The sequence below is a fragment of the Chlorocebus sabaeus genome, chromosome 9 (assembly GCF_047675955.1).
Source record: "Chlorocebus sabaeus isolate Y175 chromosome 9, mChlSab1.0.hap1, whole genome shotgun sequence".
Classification (NCBI taxonomy): domain Eukaryota; kingdom Metazoa; phylum Chordata; class Mammalia; order Primates; family Cercopithecidae; genus Chlorocebus; species Chlorocebus sabaeus.
In genome coordinates, this window is record NC_132912.1 from 122413658 (window position 1) to 122425760 (window position 12103).

The 12103-nt window shown below is 43.0% G+C and overlaps 1 protein-coding gene across 1 annotated transcript in view; it reads left to right on the top strand.

The window, feature by feature from the left end:
- Nucleotides 1-12103, top strand: part of INPP5F (inositol polyphosphate-5-phosphatase F) — a 104320-nt gene that overhangs the window by 23979 nt on the left and 68238 nt on the right. The window contains exon 2 of the mRNA XM_007964257.3: nt 1666-1746. Coding sequence (XP_007962448.3) covers nt 1666-1746 — 81 coding nt within the window. The remainder of the gene's footprint in view (nt 1-1665; nt 1747-12103) is intronic.

Below are 12103 nucleotides of genomic sequence, written 5' to 3' on the forward strand. Positions count from 1 at the left end.
ATGCAAACAAACGCCCTGAAATGTAGCTGAAGAAGTTATCTCTGGGTGGTGGGATAGGTGATGATTTTTTTTCTTTGATTTTATAGTACATGTTATTTAAAAATCATTGTCTTACTGATTAGTTCCATGCATAATTTCTGAAGGAGACACTGTAACAGAATGGTTTAGAGCAGGGGCTAAAAGGCAGACCTGTTTTTGGTAGCAGCCTTGATCCGATTCATGGTATGACCTGACCATGTTTTACTTTCCTCAGCATTTGTCTCCTCATCTGTAAAGTGGGACTTCTTAAACTTAACTCAGAGTTGTCAAGATTAGAAATGATAATGCATTATAACAGCCTTAAAAAAATAAATTTCTTCTTTTGCTTTAATTCTTGCAATAAAAACAGTATTGCACTGTCGCCTGGGCTGGAGTGCTGTGGCGTGATCTTGGCTGACTGCAACCTCTACCTCCTGGATTCAAGCCATTCTCCCACCTCAGCCTCCTGAGTAGCTGGGACTACAGGCGCATGCCACCATGCCTGGCTAATTTTTGTAGAGATGAGGTTTCACCATGTGGGCTGGCTGGTCTCGAACTCCTGACCTCAGGCTATCCACCCTCCTCAGCCTCCCAAAGTGCTGGGATTACAGGCGTGAGCCATCGCATCCAGCCAAAGACAAGTCAGCTTTTTTTGCCTTCCGTTGAATGTATCATAACAAAGACATTCAAGATACAATAGTCAAAACTCAAATGAATTTGTGGGGCTAAACTATTAAGTGTATAATTACTTTGTGAGTTACAGATTAAGTGTTAAGTTTCACTAAAATAAACTGCAAATGATAATAATGAAAATGTAATTTTAATTTTCTGCCAAGACACATATCGTTTTCATTCTTGCTAATCTTCACCTGTTGAACTACCAGAAATGTTACATTTATTACCATGTATATAACCTTTTGCAGTCTGGGTCACACAAGAGAATCAACCCTGTCCTTAGGCATCTGTGGCATGTAATGAATTTGCTTCTCTCTTGTGTGTCTAGAGTGGAACCAGCTTGTGTCATCTAATTTCTCATATGGAAGAAGTGAGAAAACTGTCACCCAAATCACTGTTCTGTGGTTTAGATGAGGAACACTGATTGAGATGCCTGGCACATAGAAGGCACTCAAACGGAAACAGTTCCTATTGTATTTGTCCTGGAAGTCATATAAAAGAGCAGTTGCTTTCCGGATTTCTTTGTTTGGTATAAGCATCTTTGGGAAAAGGTATTTTCCAGAATGTGATCCAGTAAGTGGACAGCTCTGTGGCAATTTCTTAGGCCCTGTCTTTGGATCCGGAACTGGCTCTGTGCTGTAGGACCACAAGCAGCTCCTCCATTTGCCTTCTTGTAGTGTAATGGCCCCGTTCCTCCACTGTAGGGCGCCAAGGTACTGCTTCCTATCTGGGAAGATTTTCTGATTGTTACTGCTCTCCCCTTAACTATCAGAAGCCTTACTGTATCCGAAGCCTTATTCAGGCCTCACATTTAATACTTTGTCACAAACTGCTTTATGGTAATGTATTCCATTTGGATATTCATACTACTTTTTTGGGACGTTGATTTTTTTTTAATACGCTGCTAAAGATATTGTTTTAATATATTTTCTGGTGAATGTTTTCTCATCACTGCTTCCTATTTCCTTTTAGCTACTGATCTACTTCTTGCCTGGAATCCCATTTGTTTGGGCTTGGTAGAAGGTGTTATTGGAAAAATTCAACTTCATTCAGGTATGTTTCTGTAAACTCCTTAAACTTGTCAGATTTATTGTAGCATTTTTTGGTGTTTTCCTCTTTGAGGATACATGAGATTCTCTTACAGCTTTGATTCCTTTGTCTTAATTTTGGGTCTGCTCAAAGTGGGTGTATTTCCATATAAGTTTAATGAAATAAAAAAGAAAACTTTAGAAAAAAGGTGACATAATATCACACTTCTTCCTGTTACAAAACTTACTGAACACTTGCTGTGTGTCAGGAATCGTGCTTGTTGGTAGAACACAATAATGAGCAAAAACCGCCCTGTTTCTACCCTCATGGAGCTTACAGTTTAGGAAGAAAGACAGGTATCAAAGAGTAGTCACGGAAATAAACGTATGATTATTTGATAATTGTGGAAGGTGCTATGAAGGAAAGATACAGCAAATGCATCGATCTCAGAGGAGAGTAGTAGGAATAAAGCTGGAGAGGCAAGCAGGTGGCAGACCATGACTGATTGGCTTTATGTCAGCTGTCTGTTCCTGATGCAGTCAGCTCTGCCAGAGGAGTATGGGTCTCTTAGCACACAGTGTGGTCCTGACAGAGATCCCTGTCCAGGACAGGCAGATTGATGGGAAGTCCAGGTCACTCACCAGGCCCTCACTTGGAATGACAGGCACCTGTGTCCTGAGCTTAAAGGGAATTTTGTTGGTGGGAAAGTATAACAGGTATTATATAGGCAGGTCCTAAAAAGCTAATGGAAAGGGGCCAAATGAAATTTTATTTTTTCTTTTTTGGTGCCTTGCCCTTCAGGGAGCTTTTTAAAATTAGAGATGGGTTCTTGCTACGTTGCCCAGACTGGTCTCAAACTCCTGGCCTCCAGCGATCCTCCTGCCGTGGGCTCCCAACGTCCTGGGATTACAGGCATGAGCCACCATGCCTGGCCTAAATGAAATATTTTAAGCACCTAAATGAAATATTTTAAGCACTACCAAAGGATACATTTCCTTTGGTATCAATTTTGATGAGTTATGAATTATAGGAGGCTTTGCCATTATTTCTGTGTAATTGTGAGTATATATCTCTATAATGTGTCCTTTTTATTTAAAAATAACATTAAGCATTTGGGAGCTAGATTGATTTTTGTGTATCAGAAATAAGCACATATATCTGGAACAAGCTAATTTTCCCTTGCTAGATTCTTTGGTTGTTTTAAAATATGAGCCAGGCACAGTGACTCACACCTATAATCCCAGAACTTTGGGAGGCCGAGGCAGGCGGGTCATCCGAGGTCGGGAGTTCGAGACCGACCTGACCAACATGGAGAAACCCTGTCTCTACTAAAAGTACCAAAATTATGTGGGCGTGGTGACGCATGCCTGTAATCTCAGCTACTCGGGAGGCTGAGGCTGGAGAATCGCTTGAACCTGGGAGATGGTGGTTGCAGTGAGCCGAGATTGTGCCATTGCACTCCAGCCTGGGCAACAAGAGTGAAACTCCATCTCAAAAAAAAAAATAAGTAAATAAAAGAAAGGAAATATGAACAATGTGTTTGGAGCCATCTGTGTGCCTTTTCCCAAATGTTTCCTATTTCCTTCCCCTTAAAGGAACCTGCTATTTTGAATTTTGTATTTACTTGGTTTTCATTTTTCCTTTTATTATATATGTATTCCCACAGATGTTGCTAAGGGTTGTATTTTGGGGATTTTATATAAGTGATATTAAGTTGTTTTTGTTCTTTCACTTATTTTTATTTATATTTTTGAGATTTATTCATGCATGAAACTGTAGTTCCTTATTTTCACTATTTATGAATATATCATGATGTGTTCTTTTTCCTCTCACTGGGTAATTGAGTTGTTTCTTTTTTTGTTTTGCTATTAGAACTAATACTGCTATGAGCATTGTTGTATATTCTGTATTTGGTAGGTTTTTTTAAAAAAATTCAACACAGAGAAGAAAAGCATTTAGTCATTGTGTAACCATGTAACCAAGTATTTTAATAACACTCTCCTACCTGTCCACATTTACATACATATATTTTTAATTCATTTACATGCTGACAGGATAATTTCACAGCTGGGTGTTCTGAGCTAAAATTCGTTTTCTGTTATTTAAATGACACGTTTGAGTTATTTTTCCTCATTTTCAGTCACATCTTAGCACAGTGAATAAATCACTGCAATCAGTTAGGAGACCTGAAGACAAGCTGTATTTATTTAGCTTTGAGATACAGGAGAAGCTGCCTAACATCTATTTCATGTATCTCTTGTTATGTAACAAGCCAGTCCCAGAAGTTAATGGCTTAAAACAACAACAGTCTATAATTTCTCATGATTCTATGCGTTGACAGAGCAGCTCTGCTCTTCTCTGTTGTGTTGGCTGGGGTCATTCACGTAGCAACATTCACCAGGAGTTTGCCTGGGTGGCCTTAGTTCTCCTTCACCTGGCCCCTCTCTCCATGTCTCTCGTCTCACAAAGCCTCTCCTTGAGTCCTCCTCTCTCTCCTGGGTAACCTGGATGTCCTTTCAGGGTAGTGACTGGGTGCTGAGAAGACAGCTACCAGTGCTCAAGGGCCTGTATGTCTTAAGTTGTTACACAAGGTAAAAGAAACTGCTCTCTTCATTTTCATAGGATATTGTGAGTCCCAAATGAGCTAACTATCGTACCTGCAAGTGCTTAGTAAATTGTAAATCACTATTTTATCAAGGCTCTTTGGTTGCAAATACAAACCTATCAGCTTATGCAAAAACACACACTTTTTTATGAAGAACCCAAGGGACCAAAAACAAGACAGAAACGGATGTTGTACAGGATCCAGGATTACTTTATTGGGGCAGTTGGTCTCTGACAACTGCCTCTTCTCCTATGTCTCTTTTATTCTTCTCTCTTTTTGACTTTCTCTGTTTGTATGACGTAGGACAAAATTTCTGCCTTCAAAATGACACCCCTAGCCTCAAACCAACTGACAACTGATATTCCCTGTAATGACTGGAAACTGACCAGCAATCAAAAAAGACTGAGTAGTGAGTCCACATTAGACTTCTAGGTAAGAGGCTTATTTGCCCATCTTGGGCCGTGGGACTCCTGGCCGGGGTCACGTAGGTCAGACGTGCTCCAGAGTCCCAATCCTCTAGGTGGAAGTCAGAGCAGGAGGGTTTGGACTTGGCAGACAGCTCAGAAGCTGTCTCCTACAACTGATGTGCAAATGTAAGTTAGTTGATGGCTGATGAGTTTGTGATACAGTCAAAGTATGGTCAATAGGAGGCGGTGAAGGTATGGCCATCTGTGGTCAGCCCCCTTTATATGTACTGCTCCTCCTTTCCGTTCTTTGGTCCCAGAATAGGTGGTTGATAGGCAGTGAGAATACCTGTGATGTAGGATATTTTGAAAGAGGGAGAGGTGGAGAGTAGAGTGAACTGGAGAAAGTATAAAAAAGGAAAAAAGGGCAGGGAAATTCTCTTAATTTTTCATTCTCCTAATCCTTGGACCTTTTTTTTTTCCTCCTTCTTCTTGTCACATCACTTGAAAGGTTTGGCTCTTAAGAAAGCAATTGGGGAGGCAGCACAGGAAACTCTTTGCTGGGCCCCTGCTGCTTTTCCCTCCCTCCCAACCCTCTCCATGTCACTCCACCCCCAGGCCCTTGCCTGTGAGCACCCATCTTACTTACTCTCCTTGTCTGTCCTCAGGGATACCTCCTCCTCTCCTCTCCTTGCCCCCCATTAAAGCTCTTGCCCTGGTTCAGATTGGCTAGAAGGGAGGTATGTGCCTGCTGTGTGTGAGAAAGAATCGAGAAAATTACTCGAGGGGCATTTTCCCTGGGAACATCTTATCTTTGGAGGATAGGGGTTGAGGGGAATAAAATGTCTGTACTGAAACTCTCTCCTGTTTCCCTCCTACTTATTCTCCACATATTAATGCACAAATTTTTCTTCTTGCCTAAGGAGATGGGAACATAAATTTATTTGAACAGATGTCATTGACAGTCTTAAAGTGGCGTGGGTGAGCCATGCCGCTGTTCCTGACTGTCACTGAACTCTGAGCTCTGTGGAATGAAGCAAGTGCTCGTGACTTAGGAACTGTATTAGTTTGCTGCCATAGCAAAGTGCTACCAGCTGGGTGGCTTAAACAATGGAATCGTATTTTCTCACAATTCTGGAACACAAGTCTGAAATCAAGATGTTGGCTGTGTTGGTTCCTCCTGAGGCCTCTGTCCTAATCTTGTACATGGCCACTGTCCCCTTGTGTCTTCATGTGGTCTTCCCTCTGTAACTGTGTGTCTGTCTAAATTTCCTCATCTTGTAATGACACCAGTCATTTTGGATTAAGGCCCACTCAAACTCATTTTAACCTAATTACCCCTTTGAAGACCCTGTCTCTAAATATAATCATATTCTGAGGTCCTAGGAGTTAGGACTTCAGCATATGAATTTTAAGGGGACACAGTTTAGCCCATAACAGGAACGTAATATCTACCAAAATGCTTCATTACAAAAGCATGTCAAAAAGAATTCTAGTCTGGTGTTGCTGTTTCCTGCTGCTTGCCCTTATTTCAGTGTGATAGACCAGTCCTTGAATATCATTGACTAGGAACCCACTCCAGACGTGGACTAATTCTGCAAGATCACACAATTGCCTTGAGTCAGGTGACCTCATCTAAGCCTCAGTTGCCATCTATAAGACAAAGCTGATTATAGTTCCTTGATACAGTTATTGCGAAGATTTAATAAAACTCACATAAAGTGAGTTCTTGGTAATAATATGCATTCAGCCAGACGTGGTGGCTCCTGTCACGTGTAATTTCAGCACTCTGGGAGGCTGAGGTAGGCAGATCACAAGGTCAGGAGATCGAGGCCAGCCTGACCAACATGGTGAAACCCCATATCTGCTACAAATACAAAAATTAGCCGGGTGTGATGGCACACACTTGGAATCCCAGCTACCCGGGAGGCTGAGGCAGGAGAATCGCCTGAACCCAGGAGGCAGAGGTTGCAGTGAGCTGGGATCGCGCCACTACACTCCAGTCTGGGTGACAGAGCGGGACTCTGTCTCAAGAAGAACAAAACAAAAAAACAAAACAAACCATTCAATATATGCTGATTACTATTTTTTTTTCCTTCTTAAAGATCCTCATGGGTATCAGATATTCTACTCAAGAACCACTTACATTGTGGCTATACAATTTTGAACAAATTTTAAACATGGACTATTTTTCTAATGTTAATTTTTGCTGAAACTGTAATAAGAACAAATCACAGGCCGGATGTGGTGACTCAGCCTGTAATCCTGGCACTTTGGGAGACCAAGGCAGGTGGATCGCTTGGGGTCAGGAGTTCGAGACCAGCCTGGCCAACATGGTGAAACCCTGTCTCAACCCCGCCTGTAATCCCAGCTACCCGGGAGGTTGAGGCAGGAGAATCGTTTGAACCCAGGAGGTGGATGTTGCAGTGAGCCAAGATCGCACCACTGCACTCCAACCTGGGCTAGAGAGCAAGACTTTCTCTTAAAAAAAAACACCAAAAAAACAAGAAACGACAAACAAAACAGAACAAGTCACTAAAAGAGACTACATTGTGAAAATGTATAAAAAGTAATGTTTTTGGTAATAACAGATTAGTAACATTAGTGAAAGTTATTTTGTAATCCACATGTTTCTTTTAAAAAATATTATAGAAGAATTTCAAACTATTTTTGTTCGTGTTATCCTCTGTTGACAATTGCCTGCCCTTTTAGTAAGCTCTGCCAAAAAAAAGGTTCTGTGTACCCTAATGCCTAGAAAATATCTATTTAGAACCATTAGCCTGTTTTTGGGTTGCAAGACCTCTTCCTCAGACATTTGCAGGCAGGTGGACTTCAGCCAGGGTGTAATGTAGTCTGTCTTCCAACAACTCAAACATGTCTGACTTTGGTTTGACCAGTTGAGATTTATTTATGTATTTTATTTATTTTATTTATTTGTTTTTGAGACGGAGTCTCGCTCTGTCACCCAGGCTGGAGTGCAGTGGCGCGATCTCGGCTTACTGCAACCTCAGCCCCCCGGGTTCAAGCGATTCTCCTGCCTCAGCCTCCTGAGTAGCTGGGATTATAGGCACATGTCACCATGCCTGGCTTATTTTTGTATTTTTAGTGGAGAGGGCGTTTCCCCATGTTGGCCAGACTGGTCTTGAACTCCTGACCTCAGGTGATCGACTTGCCTCGGCCTTCCAAAGTGCTGGGATTATAGGCATGAGCCACCGCACCCGGCCGAGATTTTCTAATATGAGGAACAGAAAGTAGGAGGGATGTGTAATGTATCAAATAGGTGAAAGAAAAGTGTGGATCTGTGAAAAATCAACATTAAAAAAATTCATTGTATCCAGGAGGAAATAAAAATGGTAGTCAAGGCCAGGCGCGCGGTGGCTCACACCTATAATCCTAGCACTTTGGGGGGCCGAGGCAGGCAGGTCACTTGAGGTCAGGAATTTGAGACCAGCCTGACCACACGGTGAAACCCCATCTCTACTAAAAATATGAAAATTAGCCGGGCATGGTGGCGTGTGCCTGTAATCCCAACCACTCGGGAGGCTGAGGCATGAGAATTGCTTGAACCTGGGAGGTGGATGCTGCAGTGAGCTGAGATCTCGCCACTGCACTCCAGCCTGGGTGACAGAGTGAGACTCCATCTCAAAAAAAAAAAGAATGGTAGTCAATTTCATATCACAATTGTAATTACATATTAATTTTTTCTTTTTCTTTTTTGTCTGTCTTCTCATGGAAATAACCTCCACGAAGACAGCAGTTGGGGCCATGTCTGTTCTGCTTACCTGCTGTGTCTCTCTGTGCTGGCCCACTGCAGGGCAATTCAGAAATATTCAGCGAGTACTTATGGATTTAACAAGTATCTACAGAGTACCTACTTGCCTCATGGCCTGTACTCAGTGCTGGGGCTGCAGGTCGAAGCTTCTAGAAACCTAGACTCAGAATCTGAGTGATAGATGTTAATTACCAGTCACACAGTTTTACCATTACAAACGTAATCATCTGAAGACAAGTGTGGGATGCTGTGGTGTGTATGACAGAAGAGCCCAACTGGGTGGAGCTGGGGCTTCTGGATGGAAAGCATCTCATATGGGTGGAGCTGGTGCTCCTGGTTGGAAGGCGTCTCATATGGGTGGAGCTGGGGTTTCAGGATGGAAAGCATCTCATACAGACAGGGCCAGGGGTGGGAGGGGAGGCATTGAGAGGAGAGGTGGTTCTTGGCAGAGTATGCAGCTGTGCAAAAGGCCCACATGATTGATGTGTTTCTTCTCTTCATTTTCTATGTAATGTCTGGGTGTAGTCATATCTTCACACAGATATCCAGGAAAAGGCTGCTTTAGGCTGGAGATTTAAAATAGATCACAAAACCTCTTCAAGTTAAAATGTATTTTCAAGATTGAGAAGAGGATAAGCTCAATTAGGGTAAGAAGTAAAGATAAAAAGCAAAAAGATTCATTAGTAAAGGAATATATCCCACGATATATTCAGGACTAGATGAAGAGAAAATTGTCAGGAGTCTTGATTAATGTGGCAATAGAGACTCTTTGTTTAGTAATTAACTGAATTACTACTGATAGTACTGAACAATCCTAGACAAAAATTCACTCAAGTAGATCTCATTCATTAAAATAGTACTCGCCATCTGCTGTTCTTTCACTTTTGAAGTGGTGACGATGTCTCAATCATTAAGATGGTAAAGTGTATTATGCATATGATTTTAATACTGATTTTAGTCTTCTGCTGTCTATGGAGACTTTGCTATGGCACTAGTGACATGGAATTTTTATATATTTTAGTGGTGAATGAATGGAGTGTCACTAGCATTGTTTTAGTGCATGCCTTAAACGCCGTTGGAAACCTCACTCCTTAAGGACATTGGAGAGAAACAAGAGGGTCTGACAGGGTCCCTGCAGAGCTTTCATCCTCTGCTGGAGGCCTGAGTCGTGGCACAAACCTTTTAGTTATTGCTTCTGTTGAGATATGAGTTTGCCTGTGTGCAGCTCTACGTGAGAGAAGCGGGTTGTTTTATTGTCTACTGACAACTCACATAGTTAAAAACATGTAGGTGTTGTGATGCTGGTTACCTAACTCTATACATGTATTAAAATCATTGACTCGTTTCCTTACAATGGATGACATTTATAATATGTAAATTATATATAAATATATCTTGAGGTACAATTTATATCTTATAATATTGCTATCAAAATATAAGTGATCTAAAATATAAATCAAATATAGTCTTTTTTGGCTGCATGCAGTGGCTTACGCCTGTAACCCCAGCACTGTGGGAGGCTGAGGCACGTGGATCACCTGAGGTTGGGAGTTTGAGACCAGCCTGACCAACATTACTAGCTCCCTAGTAGCTAGTAATCCAAGCTAATTGGGAGGCTGAGACAGGAGAATCCCTTGAACCCGGGAGGCAGAGGTTGCAGTGAGCCGAGATCATGCCATTGCACTCCAGCCTGGGCGACAAGAGCGAAACTCCATCTCGAAAACAAAACAAAACCAAATACAGTCTGTTTTGTTTTGTTTTTGTTTTCGAGACAGAGTCTCACTCTGTTACCCAGGCTGGAGTGCAGTGGCATGATCATGGTTCACTGCAGCTTTGACCTAACTGGGCTCCAGTGATCCTCCCATCTGTCTCTCAAGTAGCTGGGAATGCAGGCATATGCCACTGTGCCCAGCTAATTTTTGTATTTTTTAATAGCGACAGGGTTTTGTCATGTTGCTCAGGCTGGTCTTGAACTCCTGGGCTCAAGCAATCTGCCTGCCTTGGCCTTTCAAAGTGCTGGGATTACAGGCATGAGCACTGTGCCCAGCCTCAGATACAGTCATTTTATATTCATTTTCTCACAAGGATCTCAGAGTTACTGACTTTCAGAGGTAAGATTTACTTTTTTTTTTTTTTTTTTTTTGAAACAGAGTCTTGCTCTTGTAGCCCAAGCTGGAGTGCAGTGGCACAATCTCGGCTCACTGCAAACTCTGCCTCCTTGGTTCAAGCGATTCTCGTGCCTCACCCTTAAGTGGCTAATTTTTGTATTTTTAGTAGAAACAGGGTTTCATCATGTTGGCCAGGCTGGTCTCGAGCTCCTTGCCTTAAGTGATCTGCCTGCTTCGGCCTCCCAAAGTCCTGAGATTACAGGCCTGAGGCACCACACCTGGCCTAGAAGTAAGATTTTCATCGGCCATCAGATTCCTGGTTAACCCTTAGAAGATTCTTTAACTGTAATTTAGCTGACCCATTTTCTTAACAGACTTGAGTCTTAGATGCAGGCAGCTAAGTGGTGTGAGAGGATTACATTCTCCGGTATCTTCTCATTCATCTTGTTTTTGCTTCTCTCCTGTTCCTTTTCCTTTCCTCTCAGGTACCTAGATGCTGAGTGCTTCATCCTTCTCTCTTTGCTCCTCTCAACTTGTCCCTACATTTTGTGCTTCAGAATTTCCCACTTCCCTTGTTCCTAGTCTTGAGCCCGTCTCCTTGGTGCGGATGGTTCCACCTCCATGGTAGAAGTGATGCTTGAACAAGTCACATGAGTGTGACCCACAGTTCTGAGCTCCCCAGAGCGTAGTTACACAAGTATGGTTCTTGTTCTTGAGCATATCTCTAAGTGGCATGGCAGACTTTTATATTTTCAGGCAGAGAGATACTTGAGAGGCAGGCCGGCGTGCCTCATGTGCTATTCCACTGTCACTCCTTTTTCTAGTCATAAACCCATTTGTTCTTTTTTTTTTTTTTTTTTTGAGACGGAGTCTGGCTCTGTGGCCCAGGCTGGAGTGCAGTGGCCGCGCTCTCGCCTCACCGCAAGCTCCGCCTCCCGGGTTCTCGCCATTCTCCTCCCTCAGCCTCCCGAGTAGCTGGGACTACAGGCGCCCGCCACCACGCCCGGCTGATTTTTTGTATTTTTAGTAGAGACGGGGTTTCACCGTGTTAGCCAGGATGGTCTCGATCTCCCGACCTTGTGATCTGCCCGCCTCGGCCTCCCAGAGTGCTGGGATTACAGGCGTGAGCCACCACTCCCGGCCCATTTGTTGTTATACTCCAGTTTTCCTCAGTGATTTCAATAGCAGCATTGTTAAAGGTTTGGTTTTTAGCCTCAGAAAGAGGGAAGGAAAGCTGGGTGCAGTGGCGTGTGCCTGTAGTCCCAGCTACTTGGGAGGCTGAGGGTAAGAGGACTGCTTGAGGCCAGGAGCTTGAGGCTGCTGTGCGCTATGGTCATGCCTGCGAATAGCCATGCACTCCAGCCTGGGCAACCTAGTGAGACCCCGTCTCTTAAAAAATAAAACTAAGAGGCTGGGCGCGGTGGCTCATGCCTGTAATCCCTTCTCTTTGGGAGGCTGAGGCAGGCAGAACACGAGGTCAGGAGATCGAGAC